The sequence below is a fragment of the Bemisia tabaci genome, unplaced genomic scaffold (genome assembly GCF_918797505.1).
Source record: "Bemisia tabaci unplaced genomic scaffold, PGI_BMITA_v3".
In the NCBI taxonomy this organism is placed as follows: Eukaryota; Metazoa; Arthropoda; class Insecta; order Hemiptera; family Aleyrodidae; genus Bemisia; species Bemisia tabaci.
In genome coordinates this window covers 234,417-256,622 of record NW_027311739.1, presented here as the reverse complement: position 1 = coordinate 256,622, position 22,206 = coordinate 234,417, and the positions used below count along the sequence as shown (strand labels likewise).

At 36.5% G+C, this 22,206-nt stretch overlaps 2 protein-coding genes across 3 annotated transcripts; one reads left to right on the top strand and one right to left on the bottom strand.

Moving 5' to 3' along the window:
- Positions 1-1,107: 1,107 nt before the first annotated feature.
- On the bottom strand, positions 1,108-12,759 carry LOC140225772 (uncharacterized). Of its 2 annotated transcripts, none has more exons than XM_072305682.1 (10): positions 12,263-12,759; positions 11,564-11,760; positions 10,673-10,811; positions 9,975-10,082; positions 8,666-8,890; positions 8,210-8,340; positions 7,511-7,613; positions 6,422-6,562; positions 5,816-5,928; positions 1,108-4,640 (listed from the first exon to the last, which is right to left on the bottom strand). In XM_072305682.1, exons 1-10 carry the CDS (start codon positions 12,267-12,269, stop codon positions 3,534-3,536), a joined length of 2,271 nt encoding a protein of 756 aa, XP_072161783.1. In that variant the 5' UTR covers positions 12,270-12,759; the 3' UTR covers positions 1,108-3,533. The 2 variants fall into 2 exon arrangements, with proteins under 2 accessions (XP_072161783.1, XP_072161782.1); XM_072305681.1 differs by having other exon boundaries at positions 8,666-8,893; positions 12,263-12,758.
- Positions 12,760-14,851: 2,092 nt separating this feature from the next.
- LOC140225773 (dynein regulatory complex protein 9-like) lies at positions 14,852-21,616 on the top strand. The gene is made up of 5 exons (XM_072305683.1): positions 14,852-15,082; positions 15,866-16,106; positions 18,288-18,494; positions 19,254-19,385; positions 20,432-21,616. The coding sequence occupies exons 1-5, from the start codon at positions 14,937-14,939 to the stop codon at positions 20,639-20,641; spliced, it is 936 nt and encodes a 311-aa protein (XP_072161784.1). The 5' UTR covers positions 14,852-14,936; the 3' UTR covers positions 20,642-21,616.
- The last annotated feature ends 590 nt before the right edge of the window (positions 21,617-22,206 follow it).

Here is a 22,206-nt window from a genome sequence, read left to right as displayed (position 1 = left end):
TTAGGGTCAAAATAAGTAGGTATTTCTTTAAGTTTCTAAAAGTTCCTAATGAAAAATAATTGTTTTACAAGAAATAGGTACAATCCCAATGGATCCACAGAAACCAGGTTATTTTGTTCATATTTCTCTACAGATATAGATGTCATAAATCTAAGATGGTCGATCTTCACAAGGAAATATGAAGTATTATTATATCTTTGCATTATAGCACTTAGGCAAGTGCATAATATGGGTTATATCAGAACTTTTCATGTGAAGCAGAATTACTTCTGCTCGATGGCATCTAACTATGCCTCAAACTTTATGACTATTAAACTTGTCCAGATAACTTCAATTGATTTCATAGCCTGGTGATGATCTGAACTCAGAACATGACCTAAATAAATTAGGCACTTTCATTGGGTTGAAAATAAAACCTCGTAGATGAAGTGGTATTCATTTGATTTTTATTGGTCACTGGAGCAACTGGGATTCAATGAAAAGAATCATATCACTTCAATTAAAAAACAGTGCAGTGTTTGCATTTGCACTAACCAGTTGTGATGTAGAAAGGGACAAACAAACAAACGTTTTCTTGAACATAAAAGTTTTGCTGGAGTGTTTTTCAATTGTTACAGACAAAAAAAAGCTGACATTTATTGACTGTAAACTGATTCTCTTTGATTACTACGTACAGCAAAACTAGGGTAACTTTGTTGAAAGTGGGTGCTTGTTTGTCAACCGTTATGAATAAGTAACATGTATCAGAAGGAATCACAGCTTACAGGCACACTTGTGAGAGCACCAAGTTATGTACATAAAGTTTTAGATAAGTCGTTTCTGAAAAAAGCAAAAAAGTTTGTTCTGTCGTGATAGGCAAAATTCAAGTGAGGCGAATAAAGTGCAGCGCTTGATTTTGGTTTAAAAATTCCTACTGTTTTCTAATACTTCTGACCAATGCCAGCATTTCTGACTTCATTTAAATGCTTCGGATTGGGTAATTTTCTTCAGTATGTCAAAAGCTGATTCCAGAGGAGAGGGAGGGTGCTTTCTTTTCTTCAATCTGACATGGGAAAATCCATGGTAGTAAAAATATTAAAGACATAGAAAAACTGAAAATCATTAGGAAATGAGGAAGAGTTAATTTTATTTACGAGGTTAAAATAAAACCACATACAATACACTAACTGCATGTAGGTACCTGATGACATGAGTGGTATCCTTGAAATAAAAATAGTATCAAAAGGACATACAAAAGACAGTTTTCAGAAATTGCACTGTTTCTGACTTTTGATACAACAATTTGCAAGAAAATTCTTCTACTTGATCAATAGTAGGAAAGTATTTAGTATAATTTAAGGTGTTTTGATTAAATCACGCACATTTCCAACAAAATTCCGAGGTCCACCCTTTGAGGGAAAATAAATAAACAGTAGAATTCAAAATGTTCAACACACTGTCGGCAAATGCATGAATAAATGATGCTTGACACCATCACCTTTTGAAACAGTTTCATCTGTGTTAAAATTGGATGAGTATTACAAACCTTGTTAAACACTCATCAAAGGTTCGAATTCAGAACGGTAAAATTCTTCATTTAAGTCTTAAAATTCTCAAAATTCTCAAAACCTGCATACCTACATGCTACTTATTTTTATTGTGAAATTTTTGTCAAGAGGTAGTCGAATCTGGCTATGATAGAACATTTAAGAGATAGAATGGTCTTATTACATATACTTATCATGCTGATTACTATAACATACTCCATACTTTGTTGAAAAATCGTCCTAATAATGATGTAAGGCACAAGTAAATTCAAATAAAAGGAGAAAAAGTTCACAGGTATGTGTAGAGCAAAAATAAAGAAAAGAAAATAAGGAAAAAACTATCCGAGTAAAATTAAATCTCAACAAACTTCAAAATTCAAATTATAATCAATAGTACTTGTTAGTCATTCTAGTTAAATTTTCTATGTAGCAAGAAAGGAGATAAAGGAAGAAAATTATGAATAATACAGAGAGGGTTGACTAATTTTCATAGCTCCAGCTAAAAAGTTCAGCTCCAGATTAATATTTAACATTGAGTGTTTCGTGAGTAATTTTAATCATCTAAAAAAATTACGCAAAAATGCTGCTGGGAGTGGTGACATGCAGCTTCTGGCTGAATCAGCTCATTGGATTTATTCAATAGCAAGCGTAGTTAAAGATTGCTTCTTCAGATGGCTTTCACAAATACACTACGACTGCCAGACTAGTGGACAAACTATGACAATGCACTTTTAGGCTATTGTATAAAAAGAATAAGAAATAAAATGCCCCAGTCAAAAAGGTTCATAATGCTACAGTAACACCTTCATGCAGAAATTGCAATCGTCTCATACAATTCATAAATAAATCCTTGTTGCATGATCAAAAACATACAGGCGGTGATTACATTACAACACAAAGAACAACATCTTCATGAGGATGATTCCATTTTGATGTTACGTTTAAAATCTACAAATCAAGACATAATGCGATTAAGTCTTCAGAGACTTAGAGTATTTTATCCAAGAGATATCTTAATATTTAACATAAACAGGCGTCAAAGTAATTGAAGGGTTTGCCTGTAAAAGAGCTTCTTTAAAAAATACCTGTTTGGAGCAATAGTCATTAATAGCTTTGCACATTTTGGCCCGTAATTTTGCACAGGGGCATCTGATCATCATAAAAACACGATGACGTATTCCAGAAGATGATAATTAATTTTCCAAAAGGACGAATAATGTTACAGTACGCTCTTCTGCTGGAAAACGATTCTATTCGAAAGTCAAAATTTCCTATTTTCTTTACTATTCTAGTGTTTGCATGGGACAAAACGGCAGAATGCAGAATCAGTTGGCTTAGGACTTAAAATTTTGACAGTCGTTACATAGTCTAAAAATACCCCTTCATTGAGGGTTTTATCCTGAGTCTCTGTATTTTCAATGATTCTTCCCACCAATTTCAATTCTCAGTGTTTACCCCATTGTTCTTAGTTTCCCCAGTCCCTAAGAAGCCTGCACGAACTTGGCATGAAAGTAATTAAAAAAAAAAGAACCTAAAAATAATCAAGAGGACCATAATTGACACTATGAGGTTGATAAAAAAATGTCCTTCTTTTGATAAACACAAATCTAAAGCAACTAAAGACTACTCTGCACAATATGTTTGATGCTGATTGGTTGAAGGTAAGTAACTGCCAAAATGCTGATAACACTTCTTCATTTTTTTTCACAACATTTAACAGAAATTCATCATCGCAACCTTATTACTATTAAGTCATGATTTTCCGAATGACACTAAAAAATGAGTCTACTTCCTCAACAATCCTGCAACTTCCCTATTGTATGGAATCTTTAGAAGGCAGAAGATGATTCTTTGTCATGAATTTTTCTAGTAATTGGAGAGCCTTGAAATGATTAATGGTAAGTCTATTCAATCTGAGATTAAGAAACGGATCTTACAATCAGGTAGGAAATGAGGTTTACAGATCTGTTATGATGGAAAGCACAAAATAAATGCTCCACAATTGACTTAGCCTAACCTACTGAAAACATTGGAAGTTCTGTTTTGTTGCTTAGAGACACCGTTATTTTTCAATGCTTTTTGAAAGTCACCAAAATGAGCTCTTACAGGCACGCCTTTGTGTGCAATCTTGTCCATGTTTAAAAGCTTTGATCTACCATTGGCTGGCCTACTGTCCGCGCTAATTCTTTCTCTGACAGAAGTGGCAGTATTTAAACTAATCCTGTTCTTGATAGAGCCTGTTGGTTTTGTAGAGATTCTCTCTCTGGAGCCAGGTGATTTTAAACTAATTAATTCCCTTCTAGCAATAGATGGATTAACACTGATTTTTCCTTTGGCAGAAGTTCCCGATTTTAAAGTAATCCTTTCTCTAACAGATGGAGTTGGTTTTGAACTAATTCTTTCCCTAACAGAAGGAGTTTGTTTCAAACTAATTCTTTCTCTAACAGAGGGAGTTTGTTTTAAACTAATCCTTTCTCTGACAGAGGGAGTTGACTTTAAACTGATCCTATCTCTAACGGAGGAAGTCGATTTTAAACTAATCCTATCTCTAACAGAAGGAGTTGTTTTTAAACTAATCCTTTCTCTTGCAGAGATGGCTGGTTTTAAACTAATTCTCTCTCTAGGTGGAAGTGGTGCTCTTACGCTAATTCTATCTCGAACTGTTGACGTTGGTTTGACTCCTACTCTATCTCTGACTGATGAAGCAGAGTCGAAAGTGATTCTTTCTCTGATGGGTTTCACACTTGCACTCTCTCTAGCCAATGGGTTAGGACGAATTCTACTTCTGGCCAGGATTGCAGCAGTGGTTCTGATTTTGGTATCTGGTGCTAAGCTCATAGCGATTCTCTCCTTGGCAGTTAAGGAAGGTTTCCCACCTGTTACTTTGGCTATTCCCCCATATAAAATTGGTCGATTCAATGAAATTCTGTTTTTGACGGAGGGTTTTTCCATCAATTCGTAATCCATACTAGGGATGGACACTTTCTTTTCCACAACCTTAGAGAGGTGCATGTTGTTGGACTGCATGTCATTGGTGTAGAAGACATCATCATCATCCAACACAACTTCTTTATTACCAAGCCCATCTGTAGAAGACATGTACGAGGAGTCGACCTGAAAATTGAGAGAATTACTTTTAGATAAAAAAGAACCTCTACAGTTTAAAGCTAAGTTATGGTAACTAATATTTTTCGGAAAAATCAAGTTTATAGCATTCTGAACATGGATAGTAAGTTCCCAATTTGTTTAAAAAATGTGTGGTGCTTTCATGGTGCAAAACGGTGAATTAAATTGTAAGTAATAAAGTTAACAATTTAGCACTCAAATCTAAAATCAATGAAAATGCAATTAAGTACGATGCATTGACTATGTGCTGCGCATGTCAAGTACTTGAACTATTTAGGATGGATAACTTTGGACCTCTGACTCCACACTTCGGATGCATAAAATGGACATGGATGAGCAATCTAATCTTGAATTTCATCAAAGAGATTGCTAAGTTGATGTGATAATACCTTGAAGCACACTATACACCGTTCCCATTTTCACCAGTCATTATCTTATCTTATCTAAAAACAATGATACTGCAGGAAAAATTTAAATTTCAGCTCTGAAAAAATTTGGTTGGATATGCAATAATCAGTTCAACGAATAGCATATTATCCGGAATAAAAATAACACCAATAACAGGAGCTACCTCCACAGAGGATGTTTTCGTGCCCACAATACCCATAATATGTAGTTGAACTCTGTTAAAGCCCAAGTTTTGCCTAGCCCTTAGTTGAGCATCTAACAGAGATTTTACACTTGATCTCCAAGAGAGCAAAATATAAGATATTTTAAAAAATGGGTACATTACGTAATTTGGGCTCATTCTCAATGACCAGTATCAGGTCCGACAGTAACTCTATTAGGGCTGTTCTATCGGTTGTCGGTAAGCTACCGAAACAGTTCCATCAAGAAAAAGTTACGATTCGAGCGTTCTTACCGATAGCGATCTGAGTTTTCGGAGATGACAAAAATAAGCTGTTGCCATTCGTACATCTATTTTACGCGCCGCTGCGCCAGGCAATCTGACAAACAGACACACGGGGCAACAATGCATTGAAAGCGAGCTCTCAAAACTCCGATAAGACGGGCTGTTAACGATATCATCACCACTGTCGGTACTGCCACCAGTTTCCGTAAAAGACGATACCGATAGCGTTCCGGCAAGAATTCCTTTGAACTCCCCTAAACTCTATTAAAACTTCACAAAATACAGTGAAATAAAAAAAGGAAAAACTTACAACCGTATAATGCTGATCAAACGGGTTAGCTTGAGATGAAAGAAAAGGAGAAGCAGACGAGGTCATTCCAAGTCTCTCTTTGGGACCTGTTTTAGGTTTCACTGCTGGATTTGCTGGAAAAATTAAAAGATGAGTAAGTTAATAACACATTTAGAGCAGAAGTTCGAGGAGAGTAATACCTATGTTTTGCAATTCTTGGGTTTCTGACGATTTTTTTCATTTGTTTAAGAGCACAATATTCATTCATTAATTCAGATATACCAGTGAAGTTCCAAAAATTTTACTTTGAATCTGACTTCACAAACAAAATTTGCAGTTTTAAACAAATTGAAAGTTGGCATAAGACGTGGGTATTGCATGGTCGATTACACTTAGGGGTACTGAGCATGAAAAGAGTACCTCTGCAACAATAGACAGACACCTGAAACTAGACTCCAATGCCCGATAACGCATGCTCGGATTTAAGCTCTTGCATTTAATTCCAAATTCGACTAGCCAATTTGGCTGCTAGCTATTTTCACTTGAGTGTCAGCACTATTTCAGCATGGAAAAGTTGCCTCAATAAAATGAACAGTGAAGGATGAGGAAAACTATGATGAACGTTACCAAGAATTCCTTCAGTGTGAATGATGGGTTTCACCCATGCTACAGGCTCGTGCAAGCCTCTTCCATCTTCCTTCGAGTAGGCTTCCTCAGTTGGGGTGTAAAGGTCATTTTTAATCTCCACTGTCGGTAGCAGTCCATTGTCTACAAATAATAGTTGCAAGTAAATTTATAATACAAAAATTATTTCAGGGCACATACATATGTCATACCTTAAAACTAAGAGAATTTAAAGACTTAAAACTTAAATCTAAACAAAATACAAAAATTATGAAGTGTCCTGAGAAAGATTTGGGGGCGTTCAGTAAACTGAATATTCCTTGGGCAACCAAAATCCATTCCCACCCCCCTGAAGAAGAAAGAAAATGAGCCTGCACTGCCTGCTAATTAAAGAAACAGCGATTGAGTATTCATTCTGCGGCTAAGATATTTCTCTAGATCAACTACTATTGATTTCTGAACTCTGATTACTACATTTTTTTCTGTTTGCTCATCTCAGTGATGAAGTTAAAGTTTTAGATCAATATTTGGTAACATTCGTTAGAGAATTAAAGAAGAGGCATAATTGAAATTTTTAATATTAAAATACCTAGGAAGAGAGAATTTTCAATACATCTATGAATATTTGTTGAGGCTTTAATAATTTGTACTGCTGCGTTAAACAGTTTTCCTTTCAATTTATTCTGGAATTAATTCTGGACTTAATACGTTTTCTTTCTCTATTTTCGCTTCAATTATGTAAAGAATGTTTACATGCATAGTTTTAGATCGATTGATCATCCATGTTGTATGGGAGCTTCATTGGTTCATTGACAAGTATTTTTTTGTAGAAGTTTGGACTCATGCCTCGAGTTAATCCCAGTTTTTATCCACTTCATGATCACGATGAAAAACCGAAGTAAGTTTTTTCCCTTCACATTACAATTTGATAATTGACTAGACATTCCAGCATAAATAAACTAATACATAATTGGATGCCTTTATAGGCAAAATTGACGGCAATATTGTAGAACAGAGTTGCAAATATGCTAAAAATTATCACTTGAATGTAAATCATACACTATTTAGGCAAACACTATAACAAATACATACCATCAAAAGGAAATTTTTTCTCTCCAGCAAGAGAAAAATCAGTATCAGCCACATCTCCTGACACATTAGAGCTTTTGTTATCCAACCGAGCAAACACAGATTTCTGGAAATTTGTGAAGTTAATTACAAAACATGATAAAAATTATAAAAAAAATTTAGACCAATGAATAGTGTTTCAGTAAAGTTTTAAAACATCACTTACCTCAACACTTCAGAGAGAGATTGATACTCCATAGATCAATTGATGATTTCTGGATTTTAGAACATTTTTCAAGAATTCACCAGCATCACATGACGCTATAACGCATCACGTATTTGTACACAAAATTTGACCAAGGAACACTTCGAAATAACTCTAAGAGTACAGTCTGGGTGAGTATCGCCAATTGTTCCGCTTTTAGATTTGTAACAGTCTCTCGAAACATACATTTGGAGTTATTTCAAGACATTTCTTAGTCAAATTTTGTGCACTAATATTTGACATATTACAATGTGCTGTGATGCTCAGAGAAACTTCAGAAATCATTAACTGATCGATCGACTGTATGATCGCTCTCCTATGTGCAGAAGAAACACCTTAAGAGCATTAAGACCCATATTGTTGGAAAAGAAAACATAGTGAGCAATAATCAAAATAAACTCAGATAAAATTCATCATTTGATGGAAAAAAATTATTTGCTTCATAAGGTTAAACCTACCTTCGTTGGTTCGGGAGAAGTAGCACGAGCTCCACTCATTGTGATGGTAAAAGTTGTGCCTGCTTTTGGAAGTATCTCTGGTTCTTTATCTGGTAAAATTGAGACAGTCCTTTTGGTGCCGCTGAAACAAACTAAAAATGAACTCTTTTAAAAAACTTGTGTATTTGCAAAAAGAAAAAGAAGAGTGAGGAGTATTGTAACATATGGGAGTGAGATCTGGCAACTGAAGAAAAGAACTGAACATTCTGAAAGTTTTTGCAGTTTCGCCTTCCATTTACGGAATCAGTTTTAAAAATCTACTCAGAATTAATATCAGACTTATTGCAAACCTACTTGACATTTATTTTTTGACCAGTGTTACTGTGTTGGATATTGGACCTATATTGTATGTCTATATTTAACACAACATTATGCCATGGATTATGTAGATATTTTATTATTGGAGTGACTACTTACAAGGTTTTGCTGCCGTAGTTCGTCCTGAAGTACTAGTGTTGCTGCTACTTGGTTCGGGCATGACTTTCCTGAGTTTACTCACACATTCTAGGGAGCTGTTTGATGAGGAGCTGCTCGAACTGTCACTTTCTTCAGTTTCCTCTTTCACAATGACACCTTTTTGAACACTTGTTTTAATTTTTCGTTTCAAAATCGTGCAGTCTTTGCTTTTTTTCTCCCTTGAGCCTGCTATAAACAAGAAAGTACTTTAGATACTATTCATAAGACAGTTCAATTTAGACATTTGATTACTGAACGATGGAATTCCTGAGAAAGCAGCTGCATAGTAATTCCTGGTCCTGAATATCATCAAAGTATATAATCATATACTCCTTCCACTAACACAACCATTCATATCAAGCTTCCATTCATTCCTCTAGAGAGCTTTGTGAAACTTCAATTTAACGATCTTTAGATAAAGATAAGAAAAGATAAGAAGAAATTTCATTTTTCGAAGATAAAGCTTTACACAGTAAAAACAAATATAATACAGCTTTTAAAACAGACAGAAACTTGTGTGGAATGTAATGCAATAGTAGTAACAGAGAAAAGTAGTGCAGTATAGTAGATAAATTTAAACAGTTTGGCAATCACCTGAAAGAAAATAAATAAAAAACTATCTCCTTAAAAGTAAGCTCCGTACCAGAATTAATTATAAAATGGACAAAACTCCAAAGAATGATGAATTTAGTGACATTATAGCATCAATGGGTAGAGAAAGTTAATTAACTAGAGAAAGTTAATTAACTATTATACTTATGTAAGTATTCAGTCTTTCTGTAAAGCTTGAAAGTGTTAAAAAGTCTTATCGGAGTAAAACCCAAACTTTTTTGATTGTTTCAAGTCTATCTAAAAGTACCCAACATACTTAATAAGATCAGGGCCTTGAAATTAATAACCGATTTTTCAACTATTTTCATTATCTTTCAGGAATATTGAGAGCAATAAAATCAGATCAAGCTCCCGAAGTAGCAGAAAATACGCAACATCAAGAAGACCACACATATCTTCAGGGTTTAATTTTAATTAATTAAAATCTGACTAAACCTATTTTCAATCACTTAAAATCTGACTAAGTAAATCTCTTTTCAATCACTTAGGTTGTTCTATATTGCAGTACAAATAATCAAAGGAAAAAGTCTACAAAAGAAAATGGGCCAAAAACTTGAAATTGAAAGAATTTGGGTTAAAAAAATGGACAATTGCTTTTTCGGAAAATCTTTTCACAATAAAAATGAAATATACAAGAAAAAGGTTAAAGATGACTTACCAGTGTCACTGTCATGAAAATTAGCTGCAGCTGTTGATGCTTTTGAGGATAACTTCATGTTTGGTGGCAGAACAGGACCTGCTTTTCGGGGAGCTTTCTTTTCCTCAGCTGAAAAAAACATTTTAAAAAATAAATTAATAAAGAGTAAAAACCCACTAAGCTTTTGCTTGTGGTGAGTGCATACATTATATAAAAACATCAAAATTAGAGATGGGTGACTTGCATGAACTCGCTCTGCTGCAAACGTACACCGCCCAGATGATGAGGACTTTAGATCAATATGATTTCTTGACTAAAATAGTAAAAATACAGTTGAATTTCATGCTACTTTTTGGCTTCATTTCATCTGGTTGATCATTTCTTCAAAAATCTCTCACACACACAAGCTTCGGCTTTAGGGAGATGATTTACTGTATTGGGAAATTTAAACTGTACATTTTTCAAATAAATTTTCTCAAAAAGAAAAAAAAAATAATACAGATTGTTGTTATAAAGTTACTGGCTACACCTATTTTTAAGTCTGACGCAATGAGCTAGGGTTTAATAAATTGTGACTAAATCTTTTTGATGTGCTTATAAATAAAAATTATATTACCTACTTATTTTTTTTTTTTTTTTTTCACTATGAACTTTCCAATGCCAGTTCTTGAAGTCAAAGAAAGATGCAAAGCAAAATAGAAAGTACTAAGTTTACTTACTCTGCTTTTTAAGTTCAACGGAGGGTGAATAGAAATAAGGGTCATTTTCTGGAACAGAAACTGTTGAAACCACAGTCTTCTTGGGAGGGTTTTCAGGTTTATCCTTAGATGAAGATTGCAACACTGTATCCCTGGCAGTCTACAACAGACAAAATTGTTCACAGGTTCATGATGAGATTGTTCTTGTGAACACTTTTGAAACTAATTTACATCACTTTTAACAAGTTTGTAACAAAGAACGCGTTTAGTCTAAAATGAACGTGAAATAGGTGCATGTTATAGAGGTACCAAGTGCATCCACATATGAACAGGAAAACTTACAGACCACATGGCTCAGTTTGCGACATCATAGACTTCTTGTCATACAATATTTTTTTAAATGGAAAACTATTCAAAGTCAATTCTTGCAAACTTCCATGATTTTCCTTTGCTGTGTGAGGAAAATCTTGTGAAAACTGGAAGAAATGACGTTGATTTGTTTTCCTTCAAAAAAATAAAATAGAAGCAGGAATTTTTAAACACCGCACACGAGCTACGTGGTTTGGGAGTTTCGCTGTCGATATGTATGAACAATACCTTTTTTTTATTTTATTTTTTTATTTTTATTTTTTACCATAGCCTATTGGCTAATCCCACGGTTATTATCCCAGCCCCAGGTGACCATCGCCTGAGACCATTAAACTCAGATCACTTGGCCGCGTATCGGACTCTGGAATTCTTGGTCATAGGGCCAGCGCTACAACCATTACACCACAGGAGGCCGACACCTCTGTCGGGAAAATCCATAGTAGACATTGTATTTTAAAAGAACCAAGAAAATGGACTTCTTTTGGCTAGGTTTGGGTCAAATTGATCCTGTGAACATCTGTATATTTTTTGACTAATTATTACCTTTTCATAGACAAATCTTGCATGCTTTAGAATTGAGATAACATCGCCCATTGTCTGAATGCCCATTTCCTTCAACACTTCACGATCCAGATCCAAGAGCATGTCCTGAGAGATTCTATTTTCTGAGAAAATGAGGGCATACGTTGCCGCTGCTGAGGAAGGGATTCCAGCATCGTTGAAGAAATTGATCCACTTTCCTAAAAATACATAATCAGGCAGAATATTAGATTAAATATACTTCTCATCAATTGTTATGTTTCTTGGTCTAAGAGAATATTTCTTATTGAATTGACTTACTGGACCTTTGGAGGTCATACATCTGAAGTGTATTAATACTATGGTAATGGTGAGAGCGGAAAATTACATAAGTAACATTCTGGTACTCACATAGGATAGGCTAGTCAGGTCCTAAAATTAACCAGTTTGCTTTCATGCTTGGCCTCACATGTTAAATACAAATTCTATAATACTCATCAAGAAATTCAAAAAAGCTCCTTTAATTGCAACTAAGGATAGAAGACTAGCTTTGATCTTGCATGAGCTCTTAGTTATACGACGAATCAATCAGGAGAGATGACAGATGATCGCATCCGAATCGAATTTAGAGTCTTCACTCTGCCATCCATTCAAACCATATTACACTCGGTTATATAATTACACTAGAAGTTTAGAGAGAAAGAGTTTGAAAAAAGCACTTACGACTCATTTTTCCAAGCCTTGCAGATTTTGAGAATCAGAGAAGCATACAGGAGTTCTAGATACTTGGCGGCTGTTGTTAGCAGCGGAGTCAAACACAACCCTACGAATTAAGATGAAGCATCTGTGAAGGGAACGGACGTAAACCTATTTTTGTACGATAATGCGCCTTGGTTTCTAAAAAAACTCTCTAATCTCTTTCACATCTCTATAATAGATTAGAACGGTGGGTTCAATTGGGAAGGTCTGTAAGTGACCTATCTCTAACCTAAATCTGAGAGGTGCTTGGCAAGAAAAGGGGAAAAAGAACGTTAAGTAAATGTGATCGGAGACATCTCTACATACACAGGAGTTTAAATAGCTGCACGATGTAAAGAATACATGCCAAAAGTATGAAATTGAACTGAAAAATCACTTTATATCACAAAACTGTAACACACGGTAGAGCTGCAAAATTTTGAAGTTTGAAAACAACACAAGCGATCCGCAATAAAAACAACAAACCACCAGCCAGTCAGAGGGCGCTGCCGTCGCGTCGTAAGAGCGCGGTATTTGAAATTACTCCTAGTGATAATACAACCCCCCCCCCCCCTCCTCTTCGCTCTTTTTTTTATAAATGTATTAACAGAGTTTTTTGAGTTTCTAACTCTTTATTTTCTGTACTAGCTGCTATGACCCTCATAACAGGCGTAAGAGCTGCCTTTCCAGGTATGAATGATAACCAAATTAACTGACCATTATCTGTTTTCGTTTCCGAGAGTGCAGCTATTTTGCTACGTAACTGTTTTTGCCTAGCGACTCTCAAAATGAAGGGCAAATAAGTTTTCCGTCAGTCATAACTCATCGCACACATCGAGCTTTCGATTGCATGCGACCACGAACATTTACTTCACTTCATTCGAGTGCTCAAAAACGTATGAGCTATTTTGCTTGCTTTGTGTGTGCACAAGTTTTCGCTGGATTATTTAGCATTTTTTATTGTGTAGCTGAGAGGAATATTTCAACGAAGAAAAATCAGGAACCCGTGCCGCGTTTCTGGTGTCATAAAATCTCTGCTCCCATTCAATTTGATCAGAGGAGAACAAACCAACTCTTTTGCTAGAAATTTTCAACGAGTACATTTTTCACATGGGTTGGAAAAATTAGGAAAGTATTCAAGAACGAGCACCGAGATACATACGCGCTCCTGTAGTTTCAAATCAGTCTATTTGTATGACAATTTAACGCATTTCGGTCAAAAGTCGAACCAAGGATATTCAAAATTGAGAATATTTTTTCACCTAAGGTGTGTAGAAAACTTATCATTTGAACGCGTTGGTATGATATGAGTGCGAGATTATTCTGGGAGGATATGAATTTGAACGAGATGAATCGATCGAGATAAGGAACTGATCGAAGTGATTCAATTGACACCGATTTGATTGACAAATTTCGATCGATTCACGAGTTTGTTGATCGATTACTGGAGTTGTAGATCGATGCACAGGTTTGATCGATCGATTCATGGGTTAGTCGATCGGTTCACGTAGATCGGTTCACGTTTCAATTTTTCGATCGATTCATGTCGATCGAATCCATGCTCTCTTTTATTCTGGCCCTTTTTGTTGTCCTCAGAGTCTTAAACTTGCTCAGTTTTTCGATACTTTTTCCTGCGTAGGTAGTCCAAAATTGTAACATGCCTCGTCGATATCAACGCTCCACAAGATCCATCAGCGGATCCAGGAAATTGGCAACATTGTTTATTCTACATTTGAACCTATGGAAATGTATCGATTCTAGGAGGGGCCAGGAGCTCCGACAAGAATCGATTATATAGCATAGCTTTAAATGGAAGAAATTCGCTGTTGCCAAATTGTGGATCCGCCTCTGACGAGATCGCTTAAATGCCAGGACGTTAAAACTTCAGACGTGGTACAAAAAGTAAAAGTACAAATTAGACGGACTTAAGTAACCTTAAGGAGTGAAGACGAAGATCGTCGTCACCTTCCAGGCAAAGTATCACAAGCGCCATGCGACGTTTAAAAATTTCCGCCGTCATTTTATTTTTTTACTGAGAAATTGTTGGTTAAATCTGTTCGAAAATTTCACTAAATTTTATCGGCAGCACAAAGAAAATTCGGTGTAATTTTCGGACAGCTTCGTTGAACAATTTTCTCTGTAAAAAAAATATAATGGCGGAGGAAATTTTTAAACGTCGCATGGCGCTTGTGATACTTTGCCTGGAAGGTGACGACGTATTTACCCCTCTATAGGCGACGTAGGTGTTTTCGTCTACTTAGTGGTTTTCTTGTCTGCATCCAGAGTTTTAACTGTCGGCAATTAAAGCAATGTTGCGGAAAGTCGGGATCGCCAATAAATGCTACGAATGATGAACATTCATATTTTCCTATGTTATCGTCAAAAGTGAAACGACTCATATGAGGCATCAACTACTCGCACTTGCATGGAATTCTTTTGTCATATTGATATTTTTGTTGCCGGTAATATATTACGACACGCGCGCAACAGAACAATCCTAGCTAACCCGACGTTACAATATGATTAGGTATCTGGTTGCCTTGGCGACCCATGGTAAACAGTCGGAATATTGAAACCGGAAGTGTTACACGTGTCCGCTGCCTGAAAATCGAAACAATTCTTAACGATAGAGATCATTTCGATTTAAGATGTTGTGTAAATGGCTTTGAAATTTCAAAATCCGATTGAAATAGCCAGTCTGGTGTGCGTTTTGGAGGATGCCGTGAAGAAACTCATCATAGTAGAAAAACTTCATAAGCCAGCAGTGAGAGCAAATTCTCAGAGGGGAAACGCTTTTCTTACTCGGTAAAATTCCTTTATTCTAGGTACACTGAAAAAAATTGTAATGTATAGTGAGAGTCCATATACAGCTTGGATAATCTAAAGGTATGAACTGCTCGTACATACCGTCTGGCTTTCACGACTACAGCAGAGATGTGCCGTAAACATATCGTGTATGGAAAAGCATGTGTATGAACTTACCGTTCATACGGTATGGACTCTGGGTCCATTCGGTATAGGCTCTGGGTCCATGCAGTATAGACGCTGGGTCCATACGGTATGGAATGAACTCAGAGTACATACTCATCGTATGTAATATTTGTTCATACTAAAATGGACTCTATCTCTATTCATAGGTCGGCATCAAATTTTTCACAGGTCTGTATGTGGCCCCGACCCATAATTTATGAAGCGTGAGTGCATACATTTTTTTCAGTGTACCTAAAAGTAGTCGAGCAATATGGTTTTTCCGGCTAAAAAATTAAACCTGAAATATAATTCAGTGTCATTTTGCACGAAGAATACTTAAAATTTCAAAAATTGACCATTTGAAAATATTTTAACGTTAAAGGTGCATCATGTTGCATTACCTAGGTGAGGAGAAATTCATATAAGAGTAACTCCAGGTTGACGGTTTCCTGATCATCTTCACGATAATTTCCTTTGAGAAAGTGAACCGACTATTTTCAAACGCATTAATCGACAAGTATTGTTCTCTTAACATTACAAACAACATAATAAGGAACACGTTTATAACACAGAGACAAAGCTTGGTTAAATTCTATAGGGATGTTGTTCATATTTCAGGAATTCGACAACTCAAATTCTGCGCATAACCCGAGATGAGCTCTTGGAAAGTGGTTCTTACCGTTGCCTCAAAGCTTATGTTCAAAAACAGTCGGATCAACAACACAAAAATGCCAACTTAAACGAATCACATTCGCAGGTTTTAGTGGAAATCAAGAATGCCAAAAAAAGTATTGAAGATATCACTAGATCAGGAAAACAAGCTTTGCAAGAGGAGACAAACACGATCTCAGAGATCGTGGTAAGTATCGTACTTTTGTTATAAATGTGGCTTGGAATAGTTCGGCATTTTTTTTTTTTTTTTTTTACAAAAGAGGCAAAATTTTCAAAGCCGTAAATATGATGCTCCATGAATTGCAAGCTCACGCCTCGCGCCATGGCACCTTCAATTTTGCAGATGCAACACGGACATCCATCAAGCATGAATAGTTGTATCTCTGCGCCGTCATTAACAAGCGTCCTTTCCCTTGTTCTATTTCCATATCGACGGTGTAAGACGGCAATCACATAACTCGTGTGCGGTGTCTGCAAATCTCCGTCTCTATGTCATTTATTTAAAAGGAGAAAATGACAAATTGACATCATTCCTTGAAGTTTTTGCAGAATTTTCTTCGCAGAGAAAAGAAAAATCATGGCAGTTTTAAAGAATTGCCGTTGAGTAGTCTTCCGTTTAAAAAATAAAGTATGATAGGAAGTCTGCGACGTCGCAAACCGAGCTATGTGATTGCCGACTTACACCGTCGATATTGTGTTTGTTTTATTCGTAGTGGTACTTCAAAGGCTACATGAGCAACACAGGTGAAGATAGGACATGGTGTAAATGGGCCCTTTTTTTTTTAAACTTTCCTCCTGAATCTGAGCAGCTCCTCATGTCAGCATACAACGGATTCACGCCTCGCGCCATAGCATCCTCAATTTTGCAGATGCAACATAGACGATCATCCAGCGCGAATAGTTGTATTTGAGGTGTCTCTTATTTTTGAAATTTTAGAAAAGTCAAGGTTAACTTTACATTCAGTTTAATATGCTACGATGTGTCCAAATTAATAACCAATTTTTAAAAGAAGTAAACGCGTCGAAGAAACTTGCTTTGGCGATAGTTGTGTCGTGCCAGTAAATATTTTCTTGACGATTACTCTTGGGAATCCCAAGCAGTGGCGTGGCGTGAATTGCGATATATCGATTGTTACGCCATTTAAACCTATGAAAAAGGATCGATAAACAGGGTGTTCGCAGCGAACACCTTAATAATCGATTCTTTACCATAGGTTTAAATTTCATAACAATCGATATATCGCAGTTCACGCCACGCCACTGTTCCCAAGTCGGGTCAAATTGACCTAACTACTTCTTCTAGGACGACGGCTCTTTCTTTATATCGACGGTGAAACTACCAAACCACGTATCCCGGTTTGCAGCGTCGCAAACTTCCTGTCACACATCCTTTTTTAAATGGAAAACTACTCAACCTTAATTCGTGAAAACGCCGGTGATTTTTCCTCTTCGCGCGGAGAAAAATCTGTGAAAATTGTAAGGAATGAAATTGATTTGATCTTAAGATGGCGGCACTTCACTGGAAAGCACTGTTTTCATTGGCTCTCATGCATCTACGGCTGTCTTGAAAAAAAAACTGTGTCATTTTTTGTGCACTTACTGCTTTTACACACGTCTCGTTTTCATTAAATTAGGATGAATTTTGCTGTTTTAGCTGTGTCAGTCATTTCATCTAAAAGAGTTTAGACGAATTTTGAAGAAAAACTCGATTTCGAAAATTTTGCACTTACGGCTCTCTTCGCTATCACGGCAGGGCTGGCGCCAGTCGCCAGACGATAACAATCGGCACCCGAACCGAGCTTCGTTCGGAACGCTTGTCGGCGCGGCGCGGCGGTCCCGCGACTTTGCCGCGCGGCATCTTCGCGCGCGAAAATGACGCGGCGCGACAGCCACCGGAACCGAGGCTTTAAGCAGGTTCCTAGAGCACACCCCATCTTTTTCAATCGTCTATAGTTCTGGTTAGCAGAATAATACGTCCATATGAATGGCGACAGCCGACGCACAGTAGATCGAGTCAATTGGAGAGGTTGGACATGAAATTTTTAACCATAACTGCAAATTTAATGTTTATTTCGTCATATTTGAAATTCAAGAGATGGTTCTGGAAGAAAATTTCCCGAGAATTTGAATGGAACCACTTTTAGGACCTCAAAGTGTTGTAAGAACGGAGTTCTAAGCGTTAAAAGTTTCCAAATTTTGTCCGAACTCTCCTATTGACTCGATCCACCGTGCGACGGAGAGGAGGTCCGTGCGCTAGCAGCTGTTTCCTCTGAATAACAATTTCAAATCGAAAGTTAATAAAGTATTAAGTATTTTATTCCCGGATGAAATAAAATTAAAATTGTCCTTTTTTATTTTGATAACGTAGGACGATATTCAAGGAGAGCTCTCGTGTAACGCAGCGCGAATGAGTTTAGCAGAGCGATGGGAAGATGCTCGAGAGCAGCAGAATATGTTCAAGTGTCAAATGGAAGAGGCGAAAATCGAAACGAAAGTCCAGGAAGCGGTCGCTGCCATCGATTCTGAACATCGAGTTGACGCTGAGATAGAAAACTACCTCCATCTTGCTATTGCGGTACGGAACAAAGGAGAAGTATCGTTGATGTAATGGTGCAACCTCCTACCAAAATTGCACCGAATTGCCTGTGTCACACTATCAAAGCTAGCCATCAAAATATCAAGGTCAGGTGTTGTGATTGGCTAATTCGATGACTTGGACCAATCACAGCTCTGGACCTTGACATTTTGATGGAGAGTATTTTGATAGTCTGACACAGGCTATCTCACTCGTCTACAGCCCCGTCTGACAGAAATACGTCAAAATTACCATCACGTTCATTGAAGGCGAAGTCGATAGAATGAGAGACACGCAGTAAGGTAGTAAGCATAGTCATCGACGGGTATTCCTTGCCGGGACTAAGCGAGAGTAGCAAAACTACTGCATACGACTATTCGTACTCCTAAGCCGCTCAAATTGCCGTCTCGCTTGTTGAAGGCGCACTCAACAAAATGAGGGGCCCGCAGTCATGGGCAGATCATACATTTTTCGGGAAGGGGGTGGCACAAGGGCACCTCATCAGGGGGGGTCTAAGATGGCACAAAAAGACTTTCACTCCACTCAGAAGTATCTGCGGGATATTACATGGTCTCCTGGATGAGGTCATCGAAGGTTTCAAGGATGTTACGTGTATTTTAGACACACACTGTCTAGAATATTTTTGTTTTAAAATATTTTTTACTTCATTTTGCGTATTCATTATATGCCTTTTCTGTCTAAAATTTATTTTTGCATTTAAGATGAGTTATGATGTGCACATTGGCATCTGTTGGTTAGAAACTGAAAGATGAGATTGAAAATTGGACGAAGCGGTATGATGAGGAAATCGCCGAGCGTGAGGCTGAATTAGCATCCTTGATGGAAACAAGGAACGCAGCATTGGAGAAACTAGAGCGGTTAAATTCAGAGGTGAGTAATTTCGTCGGTTTTTCTTAAGGTTCGGACAGGAATAATATCTTCCATGGAAAACCCATGAGGTCTATTTCCGTCAGCTGTGTCCACATTTGAATGGATGTCGCCTGCGATTTGTTGGTTTCCTTGTACGAATTTATTCATGTTTTTTAAAAGCCATTAAGCCAATATTTTTGCATAATCTTTCACGAAGAACACTGGAAAAAAAACACATTGGATCTAGAGTCCAGACTCTTAAAAACATTGACAAGAAAAAGTACTCTTGATTCAATCAGAATCCAGCTTAAATCAAGAACCAAGCCTCATAATTTAAGCGGATTTCGTTTTGATTCAAGCAAAAATCCGATTGAATCGAGAGTATTTTTTCTTGTCAATGTTTTCAAGAGTCTAGACTCCAATGTGTTTTTTTTTCCAGTGAATAGTCTTGAAAGAAAATGCAAGTTTTCGATGTGTATCAATTATTGGCTCTCTGCTATAAAAATTAATTATGCCATTTGCGCCAGTCATAAGTTAGAAAGAAGTTGTACAATTTTACCAACATTGCAATGCTCTTGGTTTCTATTTGCAAAATGCAATCCAAAATACCTACGGTTGAATTTCGAATTTGTCGACCAACAGCGCGCATGTTGTCTGCATGCACGTGTGACACACTATTACCAATTCTCTGGAGACTTGAACGCAAGGATAGAAAAGTTAGACGAGTGATTTTTATTACAAGGTTCCGTTCATAAAATATGTAACGCTAAATTTCGGATTTTCGAACCAAAAGTAGGCATGTTGTATGTATGCATGCGCATACGAGACACACTATCTCAATTATTTGGAGACTTTACGAAAGGTTAGAAAAGTTAAACAAGTAATTTTTGTTATAGGGGGCCGCTCATAAAAAAAGTAATTCTGGTCCGTTCTCTTGTCTCACAAACAGTCCCAGTTACCCTCTCTTTCTTTTGCCCCCCTCTTCTTTCACTCTCATCTTTCGTGCTTACTTTGTCAACTTATTAGTGACTGATGAACTTATTTTCTTGAAATTTTGCTCTTTAAAGTTTACGGGGCGGCAGAAGGAAATAGAAGACTACTTGGCAACGAAAGAGGATCTCAGGCGGTCTAAGGAGAGAGAAGAATATTTGAACAAGATGGCGACGAAAATTCAAGCTTGGTGGCGGGGCACAATGGTACGAAGACATTTAGGGCCATACAAGTATTTCAGTAAAATAGCACGTCCTCAAAAAAAAGGGAAGGGGAAGAAAAAGTAAATTCAACAGGATCTTTCAGATTTATACTATACTGGCATTCAAATTGTAATATAGACTGCGGCTCTTCTCGCAGATCGCAATTCATATCGTGAATTTTGCCATGAATTTTTTTGCCATGATTAAAAAAATGAAAAAAGAGATGCGTTTAGTTTAAAATTTAAAACAAAATGTATTTCATAACTCTTCAATGAATGTACAAACATAAAATGTAATGATTTGATTTAGAAGAAACAATTGATTATTCTTATATTTGGCAGTATCCTTGACTTAATGATGAAATTACATGGATATTGAAATATACATGATCATGATCACCATGCACTTAAATAGTGGGAAATGGGCCACTTATTAGAATATACAAGACTTGGCCAGAAGACAAGCGTACCTACGTATTAAATCTTGAACTAATTTACAGAAAAAAGTTTGTTATTTGTCTCTCTTATCTTTTCTCCTTGTGATACATATTTTATCCCAATACTTTTGATAATATAATTAATGAAAACAGACAGAGGTTATATATCTCTGCTGATCTTAAGTATTTCAGCTAAGCAATGCTTGTTATGAACATCATTGATTAGCTTTTCTCCTCTTCTTTTTTGATTGAAAAAATATCCAAGATAGAATAATAATAGACGCAGGTATCTAAATCAAATAGACCATATTTGTATAGTGTCTTGGGCCTTGAGGACCATATTGATTCATGTGCGACAGGGTAAACAGTGCCCGTGTCACAATAGAGACGGTCTTTCTTAATTTGAATACGTCCAATTACAGGTCTTATGAATATCGTTTAGAGATAACTGCGATTCACCTCCTTTTTTCTCAAGAGCTATCCAATGATTACATATTGCTGATCATTTTATGAGCTCTGAAGATTGTGATGATTGTATTAGTAAACAAAAAGAAACACGGGGAAATTGAATGGTACATATCCTCTGAAAGTTACTGGCGAAATATTTTTCAAAAGCCACGGAAAAATATAATTTCTAAGAAATTAGTTTAAAAGTTTGAAAAAATAGAAAATAATCCATATACGTACGTTAATGTGACCGTCCCAAGGAGAGGGAACCGCAGTCCTAAAAAAGTTAAAATTGAGTTATTGGTATATCATCGCTGAAAAGAATTTTTCACGAACTTTTTGGCACAAAAAACGTCCAACAATGTAAATCCAGGTCCAGTCTGTCAGTTTGATGTTTACGGTTAAAAAAATTACGCAGTTTGAAACACCATGTTCGGAGGTCAAAATTGTTGGATCGAAATGCAATATCACGCCGTCTATCGACACAGAAGTGGAGAAAATAACAGCTCGCAGATATTCTTTTGGGATACCAAAGAGCAATTTTTGTAGATTAAACAAAAGTTTAATACTCATTTTTTGACCTGACGCGACAAAAATAACTCTGTTAAAAAAAATCGTCCCATTTCCGTGAACGGTCACAAACGTTCACAAAAAAACACCTGACAGTAGAAATAATGATATTTTTGAGGGTTTCATTCAACTTTTTTAAGTCATCGTAATATATAGAAACAAGGGTCATTTACTCTCCGCATCTATTCTCACACTC

Bases quoted from the DNA above. Each gene is read 5' to 3' on its own strand.
- LOC140225772 (XM_072305681.1), bottom strand. The intron at 10,812-11,563 runs GTAATAATTAGT...TGTCTGTTGTAG, and splicing joins CAAGATTTGTCTATGAAAAG to ACTGCCAGGGATACAGTGTT. The intron at 5,929-6,421 runs GTAACGTTCATC...TAATTTTTCCAG, and splicing joins TCACACTGAAGGAATTCTTG to CAAATCCAGCAGTGAAACCT.
- LOC140225773 (XM_072305683.1), top strand. From the start codon at position 14,937: ATGGCTTTGAAATTTCAAAATCCGATTGAAATAGCCAGTCTGGTGTGC. The intron at 16,107-18,287 runs GTAAGTATCGTA...TTGATAACGTAG, and splicing joins ACACGATCTCAGAGATCGTG to GACGATATTCAAGGAGAGCT. The intron at 18,495-19,253 runs GTACGGAACAAA...TCTGTTGGTTAG, and splicing joins ACCTCCATCTTGCTATTGCG to AAACTGAAAGATGAGATTGA.